The sequence below is a fragment of the Hippocampus comes genome, unplaced genomic scaffold (assembly GCF_001891065.2).
Source record: "Hippocampus comes isolate QL1 unplaced genomic scaffold, H_comes_QL1_v1.1 scaffold93, whole genome shotgun sequence".
Lineage (NCBI taxonomy): Eukaryota > Metazoa > Chordata > Actinopteri > Syngnathiformes > Syngnathidae > Hippocampus > Hippocampus comes.
Window position 1 is genome coordinate 1,337,696 of NW_017805481.1, and position 20,227 is coordinate 1,357,922.

General features: G+C 44.7%; 1 protein-coding gene across 3 annotated transcripts in view; it reads right to left on the reverse strand.

Annotated features, from left to right (window-relative positions):
* Positions 1–1,230: 1,230 nt before the first annotated feature.
* Positions 1,231–20,227, reverse strand: part of bahcc1a (BAH domain and coiled-coil containing 1a) — a 67,729-nt gene continuing 48,732 nt past the window's right edge. The window contains exons 5-29 of one of the 3 annotated variants that reach the window (XM_019875833.1): positions 17,898–20,198; positions 17,215–17,329; positions 16,921–17,120; positions 16,679–16,840; positions 15,614–15,891; positions 15,015–15,360; positions 13,560–14,492; positions 12,000–12,169; positions 11,763–11,899; positions 11,568–11,678; positions 9,140–9,257; positions 8,690–8,903; positions 8,438–8,614; positions 7,474–7,647; positions 7,084–7,367; positions 6,364–6,435; positions 6,143–6,272; positions 5,943–6,057; positions 5,732–5,807; positions 5,000–5,107; positions 4,806–4,923; positions 4,574–4,720; positions 3,167–4,407; positions 2,828–3,064; positions 1,231–2,728 (exon numbers count right to left, since the gene is read on the reverse strand). In XM_019875833.1, coding sequence (XP_019731392.1) covers positions 2,519–2,728; positions 2,828–3,064; positions 3,167–4,407; positions 4,574–4,720; positions 4,806–4,923; positions 5,000–5,107; positions 5,732–5,807; positions 5,943–6,057; positions 6,143–6,272; positions 6,364–6,435; positions 7,084–7,367; positions 7,474–7,647; positions 8,438–8,614; positions 8,690–8,903; positions 9,140–9,257; positions 11,568–11,678; positions 11,763–11,899; positions 12,000–12,169; positions 13,560–14,492; positions 15,015–15,360; positions 15,614–15,891; positions 16,679–16,840; positions 16,921–17,120; positions 17,215–17,329; positions 17,898–20,198 — 8,174 coding nt within the window. In that variant the 3' untranslated portion in view covers positions 1,231–2,518. Of the gene's footprint in view, positions 2,729–2,827; positions 3,065–3,166; positions 4,408–4,573; positions 4,721–4,805; positions 4,924–4,998; positions 5,108–5,731; positions 5,808–5,942; positions 6,058–6,142; positions 6,273–6,363; positions 6,436–7,083; positions 7,368–7,473; positions 7,648–8,437; positions 8,615–8,689; positions 8,904–9,139; positions 9,258–11,567; positions 11,679–11,762; positions 11,900–11,999; positions 12,170–13,559; positions 14,493–15,014; positions 15,361–15,613; positions 15,892–16,678; positions 16,841–16,920; positions 17,121–17,214; positions 17,330–17,897; positions 20,199–20,227 lie in introns of all 3 variants that reach the window. The other 2 variants (XM_019875834.1, XM_019875835.1) reach the window with 2 other exon arrangements.

Below are 20,227 nucleotides of genomic sequence, written 5' to 3' on the forward strand. Positions count from 1 at the left end.
TTGATAGAGGGAGACAGTGTGGGTTTATTATTGCTCCCAATGTGAAACGTTTAGAAATCAACAATTCAGCACCCAACTCTTAACATGACTCTGTGGTTCCTCCCTCTGTATCAAAAAGATAAATAGACATTTTTATCCCGTATCTTATGCTTCACCCGTGTCCACTGCCCTGTGTTTAAAACTACACATTTTTTTTGACTAAATGCATTTTTTTGACATTCTGATGAAAATGTAAAATATATATATTTGCGATCATGTCCTTAAAAATGCATACAAAGGATCGCTACCTTTTGCCATAGCCTCGCATTCTTTTTGAATCTTGGCATGTGTACGCTCTAGCCCTGAATGACGAGAATGCGCATCAACTGTATCTCTGAATCAGTCGGCATCATATTTACAGAGCTTGGCAGTTAAAGCCAGAAGGCTCTATCTGATGCTGTGACAGATCTGTCTATTTACCGTGGAACTCCACCGCTCGGGCAAACTTAGCTCGGCCCCAGACACTTACACAGAAAGACATAGCACGACAAATAAAATTTGGCAGGCGAAGGTCTTTGCGTCTGATCAGTGTTCTCCAAGTGAATCCGAGCAACCTCAAACTGTTCAGTGTTGTAGTTGTACGCGCGGTGGGTAAGATAAGTCGACGAGAGCACAACCAAAATAATAGACGTCATTCACAGATGTTTGTGGACGAGAACAATCCAGTGTTTTTATTTCGTTTCACTGTTTGGCCTCTAGAAGACCACTTTTATTTAAGAAATGCAAAATGCGACATCACACCGACTTGGAAAAACAGTGTCACATTCTCATAAAGCGCTCTTTGCGTTCAACAAACAGCAACGTTGACATGAAAATAAATAGTGTTGGCGAACAAAAATCCACCTTTGGGAATACAAGAGTCAGGATTGCATATAAAACAAGACTAATGTAGACCAAAGGTACTTGGCACAAATTAAATAAACGTAATTTTCAGATTGAATGAACTTAGTCCATTGCTTTGTGAATCTGATTGTCCTTCACAGTTAGTATCGAGTATGTGCATGTACTGTACAAAATAGACATGATATTCAAACTGAAATAACATTTTTGAATGCTCAGTCTCATATTTTGTCAGTACCTGGACGTTCATGCTCATGCTCCCTGTTTGGCTTTTTGATGTTTTCTTTTTGTTTGTTTGTTTTTTTTATTTTTTTATTTTCACGAGATAAAACCGCGGGTACATGTGCAAGAGTTTTTTTTTCTTTTTCACGAGATAAAACCGCGGGTACATGTGCAAGAAGCCATTGTCACGATGCAGAGCCAATACACACAGTGGAGGAGTATTGTAGAAGATATCAGTGATTTCTGATTCAAATTCAATACAGGTGCTTTACACATGATAAATTCAAATAAAGATACTAAAGCCACTTTGGTATGTTTTTAGGATGTAGCACATTAAATTACATTGTTAGAAGACCCAGTCTTGTTCTAAATTCATTTGCGTGGACATGATTAGTGATGACACAAATGTCATTCATATCTTAAATTATTACGTATGATTGCAGTCCGCTGGGATCTGCCTGAAAAACCAGTTGAGGGTAACATAAATAAAAAAATGATAGGTTAAGAAAAATTAAGAACAGTTAAAAAAACAGAACATTTACAAAAAAAGCCACTTGACCTTTTTTTTTTTTTTTTTTTTAAACAGGACGACTGCAAATCTCTCCGAGAGCGAGTCTTGCCCTGTTGTACACCAAATCCTTCAATCTTTGTGCTCTGTCTGTTTCGGTCTCAGCAGGGCATACGCAGTGCAACAATAACATCTTCAATCATGAGTTCTCAAAGCAAAAGGAAAGAAAGGAGGAAAAAAAACCCAACAACAATCTATACACATATAAAAATAAATCAATTGCAAACATGGAAAGATAATCTCATATATACAATATAATCCTGTATAAAATAGTTTTTATGTACATATCGACAACGGGCAACAATACAATATTCCATCTGTACAATCTGTACACCTGAACAATGAAGACAGGTGAGAGGTACTGAAGTGTATGGCTTGGTTTGGATCAGTTTCAAAATATTTACAGACATCAACTTCACACATTTTTAATTTCCCTGGAATGACGAGGCTTTGGGAGAGTCCTAAGTCTCGCTTTCACTTGTTCGTTCTTAATCTAATTGGTCCTTCGAGACCAGTATGGTCTTTGTGGTACTTTGCCCAGCTCTGTTTTGGTGACTCATGATAGAAGCTGGGCCTATGGAACCATTAGACCAATGGAACACCAGTTATTAATGGCTGTGATGCACAAAAAGACCCAGAGTTCAGCCATTCCACTCAAATGGTCCAAGTTTTCAAAGTCTCCTCCTCTTCCACGTAGGTTTAGACATCAATGGTCTCCAGTGTGTAGTCCCAGACAGCCGTAAACCAAGCAACACGTCACTTTACAACCTGGGGGCGTCTTCTATGTAAAGTACTGGACTTTGATATTTCCGGCCGAGGAATTCTTCAGTAGTTTCCTCACAGAGGTGTTCAGCACAAGATTGAAACCCCTTCAGCAGTGACCAGCTGCCCAGTGGTGGGGTCATATGTCCCAGCCAGGTAATACAGGTCTGGCGAGGTACTGTTCGGCTTCGGATTGCGTGTCAGACTCTCATATTCTTCCTGACTCACTACCTGGCACTTATGAGAGATTGTCTGGACATCGTTTTCGTCCTCATGACATGACTGGTAGAGGGCATGCTGGATGGGGAAAGGGTTCAAGATCGGTTACATGAAAACCAAGACATTCAGGGAAAATACCTTATTTGAATGTTCAGTATGCTGGAATCGTCTGCTTACCGTGCCGTCTCGCTGTCGCTTTCCTTGCTTGGTCTCTTCAGGGTGGTAGAACCACTTAACCTTGACCACCATGCTTGATGTCCAAGACTCCCAGAAGTTCTCGATTTTACCAATGTATGGTAGGTTAGGACGTCCTGCTGAGAGGAACACGGCACAGTCTCCCACTTTCACTGCTTCTTTCCCTCTCACGATGGCTTTGTAGAAAAGCTTCTTGGCCTTACCTTTTAGGCCTCGCCTCTGTGGAAATGCAGGTATTTCAACAATCTTTCTTTACAATGACTATGTACTTTTTTCACATCCCCCTAAAATGACTGCGACTGGAAATGATCATATTCTCACCTGTGTAGGGCTGCCAGACCACCTCCACATCTGGCGGCCCACAAGGAATGCAGACATCTTGGGCCTTGGAATACATGACATGTCATCTGGTAGCGTTCTCGGTTTCTTCACAAATTCTCTCGATGACTTAGAAATAGAACCGTTGCAGTCTTTCCTCTTAAGAGATTTACTGTTGGAGACGTGTTCATCAGGCGATCCTTTGGTATTGGAAACAGCCAACGCTTTAGCCACGAATGAATGTTGCCTTGAGGAAGTGGAGGGTTCACTGGGTTGCAGGAGTCCCCGGTGAGGAGACAAGCAGTTCTGTAGCATTAATGTCGAACTTTCCTCATCCTCTGAGCTGTAGGAAGAGTCATTGTCCGAGGAACACAGGCTGGAGCTCGATATTGAGCCTGATGAAGAGGAGCTGGATGAACCAGAAGAAGAGGATGAAACTGAGAGATGAGAGAGGAAATGCCCGGCTGTCCTCAGACCTTGTGAAGCTAACGCAAGTGCAGCCCTTTTCCTCTCCTGTTCTTCTTCCTCTTCATCATCCATATCAGAGTAGGAGCTATGACACTCTCTGTGCGAACTGAAGCCCACGTCTCCATATTCACCAAGATGCAATGATGGGGACGGCTTTCTTTGCGGTGTCGTTCCTTTCAGGAGGAGTTCGACCCTAGAGTTGTCACCCTTTTTGTTGTCTTTAACAAGGAGGACCGGATGTGAGTAACCCTCCGTCTTGGGCATTGCACTCACACCGGAAGAGCCACCTCGCAGCAACAGAGCCTTGCTGTTCTTGGTCTTTGGGGAAGTTACTCCTTCGTGATCTAACTTGACCAGAAACTCTTGTTCAGACTTCTTTCCCTTAGAAAGTACCAACTCATCTTGTCTGCGTTTCTGCCCATAAACCCCACTTTTCGGACCGACAGATAAATCTGGACGTGATCCTGTGGGCTTGGTACAGAAGGAGGAGTAGCCATTTGCTATGCTACTGAAGGAGTCCACCTCAAAGGAGCTACTGCTGAAAAGCCCTTTGGATTGGGTGGAGACAAGCGGTTGGATCTGAGTCGAGGCAAATGAATCATCCTCCCTCAATCTCAAGGCCTTTCTCGGTGTCCCATTAAACTGAAATAGATTATGGGATGTCCTCTTCCTGCAGCCGGTCAATGAAGGCCATTCCACAAAAAGAGAAGCATTTTTACTGGCATTTTCAGCCAGCTGTTGTTGCTTTTGCTTTTTCCCAGATCCCTTTGGTCTCCCTAGGATGAAAAAAAAAAACAAAATTGAAGTATTACTGTATAATGTGTACACTGACCGGGTTGTAGGTATCTGCTATGCAATTTTCTGTTGGCATTATCTAAGTTTCCTTGAAGATTTGGACTAATATTGTGTTTTAGAAACAGGATGAAAAAAAGAAAATCTTACCCGGTCTTCTTTTTTGGAGGGTTAGCGGTTGTTTGCTTTTGACCATACTAACAGTGTTGAGTCTGTCACTGGATACATAATTGAAACTGGGGCTTTTCTTGGCCTGACTTCCACTAGGTACATACACAGCAGGAGGTGTCTCCTCACCTTAGAAATGATATATTTAATTAAATTTTTCGTATTTCTTTACAGATAAACATCATGTACAGGAGCATCGCAAGGAAACACCCACAATGTATTTGATATCCCGGTGGCAGAAGGCGGATGTTTGGCACTGATATCTTCCCTCGGTCTCCGTCATCAAACTCTACCATTACTCCTGGCTTTGCCTCTTCGGTTGAAATCCCTGCGAGAGACAAACGTGCAATTCACCAGAGAGTGAAGAATTGAGATCCACAGGATACAAATGGGGGTTGATGTCTTACCTCTGCGAACATAGCCTGGGTACAAGCAGCGTGAGCGTTCACTCCAATAAGCGCACACCCTGGTTCCATCATTTAGCATGGCCTCTGACTCTGGGCGTACATCGAGAACCTGACATCCAGACCAAAATGCTATTAGGGTTTATAACAAGCTACGCAAAAGATCAAACACACGTGTTGAAGCAGTTTGCGTGAACTGCAACCAAGTTCATGCGCATCCATCGTGCTGCAATTCTAAGCACTGCTGACTGCATGTCATGCCAATGTGCCAGTCAGCGCTGAAAGGAACGGAAGCCTGGATGTAGTAAACCCTGACTTGCTGAGTAATACCAAAGAAGGCCTGAATAGAGAGCTTGTGATTGCTGGTTGCCAGATCCTCCTTCCAACAATGCAGGCAGCCCTAACATCCGCCTCTCACTGGGGGCTCTTTCAGGTTGCTTTCATTTACTGTTGCCATGACGAGAGACCCTTTTGGAAGATGAGGCGTGGATGTGGGTGTGAGCGTGTGTGCGAGAAGGAGCTCGGTGAAAATTGTGGATGATCTCTCTTAAGATCCAACCAAGGATCTTATAGTTAAGTTATCATGGCCACTGGGACGAGAAGAACGTCCAGTCTATGGGCCTATTGTTCCTCACCCCTCTCCATATTCATTTGGCGAAGGACAAAGCAAGTAAACCAAGGAACACAATTATTTACAGGCTGAAGGTGAAGCAATGAATGTTGTATATGAACTCACAGCTTCCCGAAGCAGTTGCTCCAATGAATAGATCTTTGCACGGTTTCCCCTCTCCCCATCAATCGTAACACTGAATCTGGAAAGAAACAACATATATGGATTATTTTTAACCAGTTGACTTGCCATTGCTGCTTTTCTTGATATGCTTAGCCTTTATAACTCAATGTTCAACTCAAACAGGCAAAAACCCACTGCTTGTGTAATTCCTTACATATCCGGGAAATCCATGGTGTGGATCCTGGCAGCATAAAGAAGCTCGTCTTCCTTTGAGACCAGTATCTTCAGTCCGTCCGTTAAGAGTTCTTTAGCCAAGACGCAATTCGGAACTGCCAATGATAACACAATCATCCCAATAAATATTTGAGCATCCATGAAAAACAGTTGTGAGATACGGTATGTAATTTAGTTTACCCTCAGGGTTCTTGTTGCATGAATCGCTGTTGTCATCCTCCTCCTCTTCCGAAAAGCTGCTACCATCCATCTGAAATCCCTCATCAGCCGCAAAGCTTTCCAGCAGCCGACTAACCGCTCGACCCTTTGCCTGTGGATCATTGAGTAAAAGATATCTGAAATCATTGAACGTTTAAAAAAAAAAAATGTGACCGTTCAAATTCTTCTTCTGTCATTGGTACCTGTTGCTCTTTGGCTCTTCTGCCCCTGCTGCTGTCCTCACTCTTTGACACCTGGACCCAGCTATTTCTCTGCTAATGGGACAAGATGAAGGTGAAAAATTAAGACTGCGCTGCAAATTCTGAACACATCTTTGTTACAAATGGAAGCAGTTTTTTTCTGTTTCAAAATTCCTGCCTAGATGAAAGTTTTTTTTTCATCAAACTGTGAGACAAACAATTTTTATGAACTCTTTTGAACGAAAAATTTCTTGTGGTATAATCATCATCATTCTTTTAAAATACGGTGTGCATTGCTGTTCAGGCAATAAGACAAAGATACTGAAAATATATGTCTCTCTTCAGTACAACACAAATTATTGCCTATAATATCGACCACCTCCCCAAACTTGCCCTACGTTACCTCTTTAAAAAAAAAATCACCTGATCTAAGAATGAGAACCTATCATGGCATTTGTGAAAACATTAACAAATCCATGCAGCCGAACTCTTAACCTCATTGCTAACTAGATTAGCATTAGTTCCAGACACCATCTGGGCTCAACATCATTAATATTTATCGTCAATGCAGTCTTCCAATACATTTGTTCAACAAACATGGTATTTTGGTTTGGCTTGCATTTTTTTCAAGGGCATCTTTATGGTTTAAAGTCCTTATGCGCGGAAATGTAATGAATCTACATTATTATCATGTGCATCTGTGAATAATTAGCTTGTGCTAACCTTGTTAATTGTTCCTCTCAAGACGGTACTCTTGCGTGTGGCCCTCTTTAACCTCTCGCTCGTTGTTGGAAAGGTAGGCAGCCCCATGCTACGTCGAAAACGGTTGCCCCTTTTGTTGTGGCTTCCCCACCGAGGCTCCTTGGACCTCGGTGTGCACGGTCTGGTCACCCCCTCTGTTTTGTGGTCCTCCTGACGAATTTTGACCGCACTGGCCGGGCTAAGTCTACTGGGGTTCTTCTTTCGTACTTTGACCTCTCCTTCTGCACCAGAGAGACTGTGAGAGCCTGTGCAGTTCAATTACAGAAACAGACACTGTTAACAAGCCATGACTAGAAACACAAAACAGATGCTTCTCGTGAAGATTTCTTATAAATCCGCCGTCGGCCTTACCATAAAGCTCCTGCCTCTGTTTTTTGTTCCTGGCTTTCTGATTGGCCTCTAGTTTTACAATGGACGAAGGACTTGGACCTGTCACAGAGGAGCTCGAAGTCACATCTCTGGGTGGTGGTGCTCGTAGGTCTTGACCTTCATCGCTATCTTGACTGCCTTCCTCCTCCTCCTCTCCTGATATTGAAAACAAAAATGCAGAGTGTGAATTCTTGGGTGAGAAAGTCTGATTATCTGGAAGGTCTCTCCAGTTTTTTCACAAACACTTCATTAGCATTCAACTAAATGTTGGAACTATTCGTTGAAATGATGTATTAAGTGCTTTGCCTTGATGGTATTTCCCGCTGTGAACCCACATGCAACAGAGCCGTAATACGACGGTGAGTGGGTGTGACTTTATGTGTGCATGTTTGTCACGTAGCTCCCCCTTGAGCCAGCCAGTCTCCCAGTCTCCAGAGCTGTCAAAGCCTCTCACAGGCAAGTGTCCACATCTGCACACGTACCACAGATCAGCCGACAAGGCGGATCACTCAGGTGTCAAAATGTCCGTGCGCGCCTTGTCTTCAACACAAGGTGTTCCTCACCTTTTCACCCACATCTGGTCGCCTTCAGAGTGATTTACAGATTTTGAGGCTCACTAGAGTAATGGCACTGCATGTCTTCCAAGCGTATACAATGCATTAGCATTCCTCGAGGTCTTTGGGTTTACAGTGGTACTTTAGAGTTCAACCTCCCCCACCCACCTGGCCGAAATTGGTGGCTGTTAGTTGCCTGTCACCTCTGATCAAGAGGTAGATATTAGCTGTGTTTGCTTGAATGTTTCACATTGCAGGATATCAGTTGTTCATTTCATTCCATAGTTGTCAGACAGGTCACGTTAAAAAAATAGACGTGCGTGTGGTGCATCTGCAAGCAAATCTAAACAGCAACTATAGTTTTGAATGATGGCTGCATATTCTCATCTTACCTTGTTCTGAGGAGTCACTCTCTGGATTTGAACTTTCTCCCAATGACTCGCGTCTTTGTCCACGGTGAACCCTCGCTGCGGTCTTGCTGTGATGAGTGGGATCGTGTGTCTCTTTCTTCGATCCACGGTGTACCTCCCCAGGCCAGCTCTCCTGGGGACCACTGTCCACACTTGCTGCTGAGAAAGTTGGACAACCCTTCTGAGATCGAGGTTCCCTCGGCCTTACAATTAGGTGTGGATGAAAGGATGTACCTGTGTCGCTGTGTCCCCCAGACTCTCGTCTGTTGCCCTGGCTTCTGTGTCCATGCTTTGAGTGGCACGGTGAAACCTCTTTGTCCCTGTAGCGCATCCCTGAGAGGGTCTTTTTACCCTGGCTCTTCTGTTTGAGCTGTGCCATGTCGGCGACCAGCTTAGAGCCCAATACACTTTGAGGACCACTTTTTTTGCCACCTTGCGCTTTTATCTGCTAGAGCAGAAGAGGGTAATGAGACCTTGGTAAAGCTACAGCAAAAACATCAGAGACTGTATAAAAGGTGAAAAGGAATATTAAGTGCCCAGGTGTAAAATGCATTAACATAAAGTCCTAAGGTTTTGGCTTTAATTAGAAACAGAGCTCAACAAAGTAATATGCAAATAATTTAGTGTGGCCTCTTTAATTTTGAGAAAGGAAAAGGATTAAAGCATGGTGGACAATGGCCTGACCTGTGTACTGTGTCCAAGTTGTTCAAAGACTCGACTGGACAGCCTCTTCTTTCTTCTCTGGCTGTCTCCTCCCCCTCCTAGTTCCTCAGGCGTCAGTGAATGTCCTGCCACCATCAGCCTGTCAGTCAAAACAAGGGGAGATGATTTCATTTGAGAAGGATGCCAGTGGTTTGAAAAAAAAAAAATAAGATGGGAGTGAGGACATCATATGGAAAAACAATTAAGTCACCACCCTGTGGGATTTAATAACGCTTCTCTCTCTGTACGAAGCATAGAGTAACATAAAAGTAGGATAGCCCCGCATCTGTGCAGTACTGTTGGAAAAAGTGGGCATCTGACAAGCACGCTAAGGTTGTTTGATGGGAGATTGGCACAAAACAGAATATGCAGCACGTAAACTAGCATTGACGGTTTGGGCAAGTGATTGGAAGTAATCACATTTATACATAGCACTATTGTCTTCAGTGAGAAAAAAAAAAAAAAAAAGATAGATCTTAAATTGCATTTTCATATTTGTCCTGGACACTTTCACCAGCACGAAGCAGCATTACCGATCAACCACTTCAAATGCCCTTGACTGGCCCTCCCGTAAGCCTGTCCATAGACCGCACTGAAAAGTTCCCGGCCATGCTCAAACAATAGATTAACCTCCGCTCTCCTATTGTGTGCACAGCCTGTGACATCCCTAACATTTACACAGTAGAAAAAGCTTGGATGCCAAAAGAAAAAAAAAACAACTATAATTTATATATATGCACTATACAATTCAGTTGCCACTAAAATCTTTGATGAAATCCATCCATCTAATTTCTGCACCGCTTATTCTGTGGGCTGGAGTCTAAAGGCAGACTACACCCTGGACCGGTTGCCAGTGAATCACAGGACCACTACAAAATGTGGATTGAGTGGCACTCAATCCTAAATGGCAATGGCTAATTGTAAATATCACACAATGCACTGTGTAGTCCATAACTGTTTCCATCACGCCACACAAGAATAATCATTTGTATCGTTGTGTTTTAGTGGATATTTGGGGTTGAGAATGACTCACATCCTTCATTCGCAGTGACCAGATGGGAGCATTAATAGCAAATGTTTTAAAAACGGCCACTTTGAGACGTGCAGTTATATATAAAATATATGGGTGAGTAAGCAGCCCTAGTACTGTATCTCATAATCGGAATGTGGCCTTCGCAATCCATAACGGAATACAATGAATGTGGTTGTTGTGTAGTGGGGACTGGCAATAGACTGACAGTACAGCGTAATTTGTCTGAAAGAATGATCCCACTGCAGACTACCCTCTGCCGCTAAACCTGACGCGATGAACGACTTAAACGTTGACTTTTCCCACTGTGATTAATTGATCAGCTGATCTGAAAAGCATTACAACAATACTCACAAAGGACACCAGTTCGAGCTTCGGCCTCGATCCCTGTACTTGATTTACCCCATTGCCCTCAGTTATGGTAGCCAAACATCAAATCAGGCTATGACTCATCCAAGAACACAACAGTGAGCAACTACGCTGCGCTACAGCTTGCAAAACACCCGACAACCCCATGGCATGTTCAGTTGTGGCCACCCTCCCTCCACTGCACCCTGCTGCAGGGCCTTGGCCCTGTTACCCTTTCACTTTGGCGTCACTGTCACCCAGCATCAGCGTTCCCCTTCCCCTCATGTCCGCACTGGCCTGGTGAGGGGGCAGGGGGCACACGTTTGAAAGAAGAGTGGAGGTGACATTGCAGAAGAGCAGCTCAGGGCGTTGCTGTTGCCCAGAAACCACAAGAAGAAGCCTGAAACAAGTAACTGAAGCCTGACAATATTTTTTTTCCCCAATATTTTTGCCGTAACGGGAACTACACTACTTAGGTCTCACGTTACCAAAAATGAAATAGTCACACATTGAGTCAAAGTAGAGACCCTTTCCTCATATTGAATATTTTTTTATGTTGGAGGTGTTGAAATTGAACTCAAATTGCCCTGCCCATTTGCGTATTAAAACTTTGAGAGCTGAGCACCAACACGACATGACCGTCATGTTATCCTCCAGGACCCACGTTGACCCTTTGGGCCCGTATGACAGTGAGGTGCCACATTCCTCGTGCAGTTCAAGAATACCAGGGAATTCATTGTACTCTATCAGCCCTTCCACCCCAACCTTAACCCGAACCCAACCGAGCATTACAAACACTCCAATAATGCCACGCAGGTTGAAACCTAATGATTAGAATTTGCAAGTATGTCCGAACATAAGTATTCTGCAAATAGCCATAAGCACAGCTAACGCAGGTATGCTGTTAAATAATTAACACCACCGTTAGGAACTAAGTGTATTTTCTTGAATGGTTCGTTTGACTTCTCCCTTATCCATGTTTAATGCCAGTGAAATGTATGCAGTCAGAGAGATGGTCAGACATGTACATACTTGACTTTTCTTTGGCCCTCAGACGAGACTGAGCTTGTTGCAAGGATGGGTTTCTTCTTCCTGGGTCGTCCCGGTCCTCTTCGTGCTGGGCTACGTGGCGTTTCCTCTTTTCTGTTTGAATGCACATCGAAAGAATGATGATGTCTGTATTTAAAAAAATGTGTATAAATGTTCAGAAAGGCGGCTCAGACTCACTGGTGATCGTGTTTCCTTTGTAGTTTAGCCAGCTCCCTTTGCTTTTCTTTGTAGTGTCGTTGAAGCTCGGCCAACTTGACACGCATCTCAAGCTCAGGACCGTCCATCGTTTCCACGCTGCCTTTAGCTTGGCACACCTGGAAAGTGTCCATTGTCTCTTTTCACATTCATGTCTATTTTTGCGAATGAAACCCCAAATAAGAGCTTTGGGGGCCAAATAAAAAAATGCATTGTTACCGGTTCATTGCGTGGTGTCCAGCTGCATTTCCTCCGCAAGTTGAAGGTCCTGCGGGCTGGGAATTGTCGGCCTGAACATGTAGTGTTGTCCGCTTGTGAACTCATCTCCAGTGATCGGGCTGTCGCCAGAGTTGCGAGGCTATGGAGGTCAAACATCAGCAACTCCTCCGCTAGGGAAGAAAAAGATAAGGTTGAGGCTCCGCATTGAGACAGAAACCTCAGAAACCATTTAGAGATCCTGCAAAATTACAATATCAGAAGAACTGGCATTTATCTGCCTTTTACACAGAATCCAGCGCTTCCACCATTTGTGTTTTACATCACACCCAGCAAAGGCAGCCTATTGCCGCAGCTTTGCGCTTTCACACAGCAATATAACATCCCGCAGTGAGACTACAGATGCCGGGCAATGCGATGTGACATAAAATATTTGTCATAGTGACAAGAGGGCAGGAGAAAATTATTCACAGGATGCGTGGCTGGCCGTGTGGACCGAGCTTTAAGCAAGGAGAGAAGAAGCATGAGCTGATTCTCTTTCGGCTCGTATAAAATTTTAAAGACTGTCAAATTGTTTTCGCTCATGTTGTGTTTCGATCGGCTTGCTGTGACTTTGAAAGCTGTCAACGGCGCTCGCTTCACTGACTCCAGAATCAGTGGATGAAGCCTTTTTTAAAAAATTATTTTGTTTTTGTTTTGTTTTTTTGTAAAAGCCCCATTTGGGAGCTGTTTAATGCATTATGATGCTGTGGTAAACACAAAACATCCTTTGCTTGAATTATATAAAAACACATGGCACATTAGAAAACAAGGAAGCTTTTAAAAGGCACTTTCAAACAATGAGTTCTAATTTAGCAAGGCAATGCTCCAGGGTGCTGAAAACATTGACTGCTTTTGTGATTACACATTAGGTAGTGTTGTCGAAGTGGTGGAACAATCATTGAGTTTCTTTTACTGTATAACGTGTGTACTGTATCCGGTGTGCATGATACAATAGCAATCCGTTCAGTCTTCATTCATTTACTTTGATGCCTTGTGGGGACAAACGAGTAAGTTCACGTGATGCGTTTTGTGTGAGGATTTAAGATGTTCAGGTCAGGAATAGGGGCGATGGTTGTATGTCAGGAAATAAATGGAAATTAAAAGTAATGTCACTGCTTTGTGACTGAAACTTACGCAAGGGCACGTGTAACTCAAATAACATCTTTCCTCAAGGAAAAATGTGGGAAAGAAAGGTGAGCACCCCGTCTTACAATGTTCAACCCTGTCCTACTACTTTCTTCTCTCTCCCTCTAGAGGCTTTTGCATCGTAAGAGCAGCCTTTTAGGAAATAAAACTGCCTTTTAGCGCACCAAAGAAAGGAACAGCAAGCAGGCATGCAGAGGACTTCCCTAGGGAGATTTCACCAGAGGCTCTAGAGAAGGAGAAGAGAGACGAATCTAGGAGGGAGCGGAGAGCAACTGAGGCTACCCCTGAGGGGGAAGTGGGAGGTGGTCTCGTTGGGAAAAGAGGAGTCGACTGGTTGGAGTGTGTTAATGGTGACAAGAAAAATGCTTTCCTTACCTTGGCTTTCCCCACTGCTGTGCCTTTTCTGTTGTAGCTCCAGGTCAGCCACCTCACTTAGAAGCTCCATTCCCTGGCATGGGTTAGTCTGAGATGGGGTGACTGACGGAGCGCTGAAAGGGAGCAAGGGAAACGGGGGTACGTCTGTGCAGAAAGCTGCAGCGATGAGCAGCTCAAGGCTCCAGTAGCAGGGCACAAGAGGTTTTGGGGATTCAGCAGCAGTTGTCTGGCTTGGGCTGTGGGCGGACACCGCAGCAGGGGAAAGACATGCCATTTCCATTGAGGAGATGTCAGCGGCCATCTTGTTCCCCTGCTGCTGCTTGCTGTCGTTTAGTTGCGTGGATGCGCATTGCTCCTCAAGGGCTACCGGAGGTGTAGGGTTAAGCTCCACGATGGTGCCCAGGACTGGCTTCTGCTCTTCTGACATAGCATGCTCCACCTGGCTTTCCTCACCCAGGGGCTCATCATCATCATCCTCCAAGGTGATGACAGTCTGTGACCTTTCAGGTTCATCCATGCCCAGGGGCAATGGACAGGAAGCAGCCTCGCACACTGGGCTGTCAGCAGGGGGGCAGACAAGCACCTCTTCCTCGGCGGCCCCCTGCGTCTCCACCTCATTCTCCCTTGATGCATAGTTAGCTACTGTAACCGCTGCTGCCTCCACCTCCTCCCTTTGGTCCAGGACTCCCTTGTTGACGCTCCCCTCATCACCCTGCTCCACTTCCTTTGGTGCCAGTGGCTCTGGGAGAGGCCTGATCACCGCTTGGCAGTCCATCCCTTCCCCGAGGCTTGAGAGAGGCTGGGGGGCATGCTCACAGGGCTCAGATTGGATCGCTTCCAGTTCGGCTGGTTCTGCAAGCTGAATATCCTGGGGAGAAGGCCCGTTTCTGTAGCCTATCGTAACAGCAGAGTATGTGTATCCAGGAGGCAAGTCTTGTGGGAGAAAGAGATTTCAATTACTTCAGTTACTTCCACAAGAAGGTTATGATCTCATCAGTTTGTTTGTCAGTTTACAGGATGATGCCAAAACTAAATAATCCACAAAACCTTAAGGAGCAGTACTGCGTGAACCAAGCAAAAGCCTTTTACATTTCAGTCTGGATCTGAACACATTACGGAATTCATTCCCACTTTTGTTAAAATTGTAAAAGAGGATGCGTGTTGGCATTTCTGAAGGTGATCCAAATTGCAATTACTTGGCCTTGACGGAGGTTTGCACTCTCCTGAAGCACACTTTGGCAACCGATAAACGGAAAGTAATATAAAGTATCTGTCTTAATATGATTTACCGCAGCTGTAATGTGATGAAAAAATAAGCCTCACAAGTACTTAAATTCAAACTTAAAAAAGACAATGCCTGTATTGCCTCAAATACCGCATGCACTAATGAATTAAGTTGAAACTCCTTTTGACACTTCAAAATATTTCCATTGTAATGATTGTGCTTACGCTTACCCGGCTCCAAAGATTCTGGGTAATCTTGCAGGGGCTGGCCCTCCCCTCGCTTATCCTGGGGGTCAGCCCCCTTGGGCATCTGGGACGTGGCTGTACTAATGGTAGGAGATTGAGGGGTTGTAACAGCTGGGCTGGGAACAGGGCATGGTGTGGAGGGAGTGCTTTTGGGATGTGGGCGCATTGAAGGGGACTGGCAACAAGGGGACAAGTGAGCAGTGCAGGCTCCAGGGGGCGAGGTGTTCCTTTGAGCGGGGTTGTAAGAGTAGGGCTTGGATGGTTTTGATGTCCTTGGTTTTGGAATGAGTTCCTCCAGGTCAACAGTGGATTCATCTGCCCTTTTCTGCATCTATTAGGGTTAAGACGAGGCATTATAAAAGACTCAAACTCACCATTATAGAATACTTGATAAACGACCATAGCTGCATACAAAGTGCTGTACATAAAGTAAAACATTTTCTGACAATTGGGCTTTCGGTGGGTTAGATTAATTCTTGTCAATTCAACACATCGATTTCCAGTCACCTGTGCAATGTGGGGGGCGTGATGTTTCGGGCTTTCAGTGGGTTAGATTAATTCTTGTCAATTCAATTTCCAGTCACCTGTGCAATGTGGGGGGCGTGATGTTGCATATCCATGCCGTGAACACCTTTGTGCTGTTGCTGCTGCTGCTGCGGTTGCGGTGGATGAGGCTGCGCATGCGTTTGCGGCGACTGGTGGCTTTGGTGCTGATGCTGGAGCTGTTGATGCTGCTGGAGAGCGTACAGCTCCTGTTGCCGTAGAAACTGGGATCGAGAGTACACGGTGGGATGCTGCATGTGGGAGGCTGGGCCCCGGGCGCCATACACTGGGGGCCAAAGCCCTGGCTGTTCCATCACATCTAATGAGAGCAGGGGAATGACCAGACAAGAGCAACAATCAGTGTCCTGCCAACCAGGCAAACCATATTCACTCTGTACTCAGCTGCAGAAGGGAAAATAGTACTGTATGTCATCACCATATATATATATATATATATATATATATATATATATATATATATATATATATATATATATATATATATATATATATATATATATATATATATATATATATATATATATATATATATATATATATATATATATATATATATATATATATATATATATATATATATATATATATATATATATATATATATATATATATATATATATATATATATATATATATATATATATATATATATATATATATATATATATATATATATATATATATATATATATATATATATATATATATATATATATATATATATATATATATATATATATATATATATATATATATATATATATATATATATATATATATATATATATATATATATATATATATATATATATATATATATATATATATATATATATATATATATATATATATATATATATATATATATATATATATATATATATATATATATATATATATATATATATATATATATATATATATATATATATATATATATATATAAAATCAAAGCAGACTGTTTCAAGATGGAATGAAGGTCAAAATGCACGTGTGTGTGTGTGTGTGGTATGTTGCTGAGTCAGCAAGAGATGAAAGAAAAGGTCTATTTTTCTATGAGCTTGGTAGGCCTCTTGAGGACATACCGAGGTGGTGGGGTGCAGGATGGGCAGGGGCATCCGTGGGCAGGACCACCAACTGGGCAGAGGGATCCTGAGGCAGAGGCAGGACCGTTTGGAGAGGGCCTGGCATGGCTGTGGAGAAACCAGGGGGAAGATTCTGGTGCAGGGCTGTATGACCTATACCTGCTTTAAATAGAGGATGGTCATTCTGTATCAAATCAATCCCCGGTTCCTGAAATGAACTCAACAATAGGCTGGGAGTTTACCATAAGAGTGTCCTGTCATCCAAAGGGATGGGCTTCCAGTTCTTGGCATCCAATGGTGGTGAGCAGAATGTGCAGCAGGGTCTGCTAATTGGCCTGATTGGAGGGAAGTCCCGCCTGGGACCATAAGATGAGAAGTGAGGTCCCCGTGACAGCTGTTGGAGGGATGAATCCTTGAAAACTCCACCCTTTCCTTATTATCTCTGCATTTGGGATATCAGAGAAAGGCAAACATAGGGGATCGCAAATCATAGAGCAATCCACAATCTGTAAAATAAATGACTTAAAGTGGTTTACCTGATATATACATCCCGATCTCTGTCCAAACATGTTAGCCCTATCTGTTCCCCACTCATCATTTTCCTCTCCTCTTCAGTAGTTGGATCTGAGGGATACATGGTGTGAGCTGGTCCTGTGAGACAAACATTACCTTAGAATTAACTACCTCTGTTCAGCCTCGTGTGTCAAGGAACGCACAAATTCCCTGGTGCCTCCCCTTTTCTCAAAACACAAACTTAACCCACCGGAGACTTGGCACGCTTATACTTCAACTCAAGACTATTCCAGCCACTCAGCAGCAGGGGGAGTTGTGCCCAGCGTGATGCTATCGTTGGACTGCAATTTAGATGTGAATTAAATTTTATATTTTCTTTCCAGCTATTCCACTTGCTTTTCTTTCATTTAAAACGATTGGCTTTGTCTGTACATGCGCCTTACGTAAATGATGTCAGTATAAACGGTTGTAGCTTGAAATGTAGATTCCATATGAGCTATTTGGAAGACAAATGTCTGAATCAAGTTGTTAGTCCACCACCTCAATGGGAGAAAATCATTTACAAACCTCATAAAATCATGAAACCTATTCCAACTTAAAGGTACTAATGGAGCGGACTACCGTAGATGCAGGCGAGTGAGTGAAGTGGAACTGAATTTTTTAAAAATGCAGTTCTAATAATTAAGGAGTTGACATTTGACAGTACCTTTCACGGTGGGATGCACCCTGCCATGTCTGCTGCTGGAATGACCGTCTGATGAACGACACGAAGGTTCCCTTTGTCTTGCCACAGCTACTGCAATTCCAACCGGCGGTTGCCGCACCTCGCCTTCTCCGTGGCCAGCTTCCCCGATATCCCGATGTCGTCCACTGTAATCAGGACGCTCATTGTCATTGACTGGGCCTTTCCTTGATGGTAGAGTCTGTTTGTTAATCTGAAGGGCACAGCTTCCCCCAGCTGGCCCTGATTTCAGGCTTCCAAGACCGCCAAAGGGGGTCTTCTGAGAGAGGAGCTGTGGTTGTTGCTGGTTGCTATACTTAAGTAAGCTTTTCATGGCACTGCTCTCTCCCCGAGTTGAGCCTTGGGGCTCAGGTTGTTGCTGTGGCTGCTGCTGTTGCTGACTGACTGGAGGTGCAGGGGTTGGCTGAGGAGGCTGATTCATTCTCTGCTGCTGTTGCTGTGAATGTTGCATAGTACTGCTTCCTAACTCCATGTAGGACTTTCTCTGTTCCTCCTCATTGTGTGGCATGTGGTGAGTGGGTCTCATGGACCATTGTGGCACAGTGGGCTGCTGGTGGTGCTGCTGCCCGCTGTTGCCGCCGTAACCGTAAGCCGACATGTCCATTTTTCGTTTCATCTCCTGAACCATCCCTTGGTTGAGGTCACCCGAAGTGGGAGCATCCGGGCCAGGTCGTCCATGCTGCTGGTGGCGAATCCTGGCTACTTTTTGGCCATCTCTCTGTAAGGAGCAGCTGCCACCAGAGGCGCTATGCTGACTCATGTTTTTGTTTCCAAGTGGAGAGGAATTTGGTGGCGGTCCTGGATGGGAACAGTCTCTGTATGGTGAAGTGTTGACAGAATGCGGGACAGGGTGTCCAGTCTTGGGTCCCTGGGGCAATGAGGATCTGAACATTTCCATGTCAACAGCACTGTTAACACACTCAACACTGCGTGAACGTCCAACCTGGTGCTGCTTCTGGGGTTGCGGAGGTTGTTGCTGTGGTTGTTGTTGAATAGGCGGAGGAAGCTGAGAGGCTTGGAGATGGTGATGGTGAGACTGCATCCAGTCTGGAGCCTTCTCTGTCTTTCTGTATGCGTGCTGTTGCTGTTGTTGCTGCTGTTGTTGCTGTTGCTTTCTATGCCAACTACTGTGGTGTCCACCACCTGCATTTTTGTCCATGTTTTTGTCCTTGGTATTTCCGCCTCCACTGCCTACAATCTGGCAATCGGTATTCCCAAGTTGGAATGTCCCACCATGTTTCTCCCCTGCATCTGCCACAGATGGCACAAAGGTAGGCCCTGTGACTTTAGGTTCCCGCCCTGCATTTGTTTGCCCCCTGTCATGTGAGGCAGTGTTACCTAGTGCGGCAGGAGGGGGTGGACAGAAAAATTCCGGGTGGTGGTGAGCATGGTGGGAAGGATGTGGATGGTGCGGGTGACTCGGGTGAAGCTGAAGACAGTGGAAGCCTCCTGGGTGTGCATGTGTATGTGGGTGAGTGTGCGGGTGTGGATGGGAATGCACCCCTCCAGTCGAACCCAATTGTAAGGGAGGCGGTACAGGGTAAGACAAAGAGTGGTGGAGTGGTGCCTGGCCCCTTTCTAGGCAGTCTGAAGGTCGTTCACTAATCCGCATCTCCCCACTTATCCCTTCTTTGGTGCAGCGGCTATTCCCACTCGAGCTCATATGTCTGCCATGACTGTTCCCTCCACCTCCCATAGTTCCCAAGGGTGTGCCCTCCCCTCCACAGCTGGAAATGGACGTCTTTGGTCCAGCTACATTTCCAGTCTCTCCATTTTGCATCTTGCCATTGTGCAAGCAAGCGCTCAACGGCTTGCCCATAATTTGTGGGTCCTTGCTGTATTCCATTGGGAGTGACGCCTTATGCCTCTCCAGGGCCCGGCTGTTGACCTCCTCCAGAGGCAGCGGATGTTGGGGATAGTGCGGGTGCTGCTGATGGGCGTGGGAATGGTGGTGATGGTGGTGTGTGGGTAGGGCAGACTGGTGGCTGTGTTGCTGTGGCTGCTGCTGCTGTTGGTGTTGCTGTTGCTGTCTTTCCTTTGCCTCCTGTTTGCTATTCGACCTCTCCTTGTCTTTGACAGGTCCCACTCCCCTCTCCACAGTTCCCTCTTTAAGACTCTTAAGCAGACTCGCGCCGCCACCTGGATCTCTTTCTCTGCTGCAAGGCCCCTGGGAGAGTCCCGAGCCTGCCCTGGACATCGGTGGCAGACTGTGATTAGCTGAGATGAGAGGTGGCTGTGATGGTAGACCTCGAATGTAGAAGTTCTCTGTGACCGAGAGCAAGATGGCAAAGACA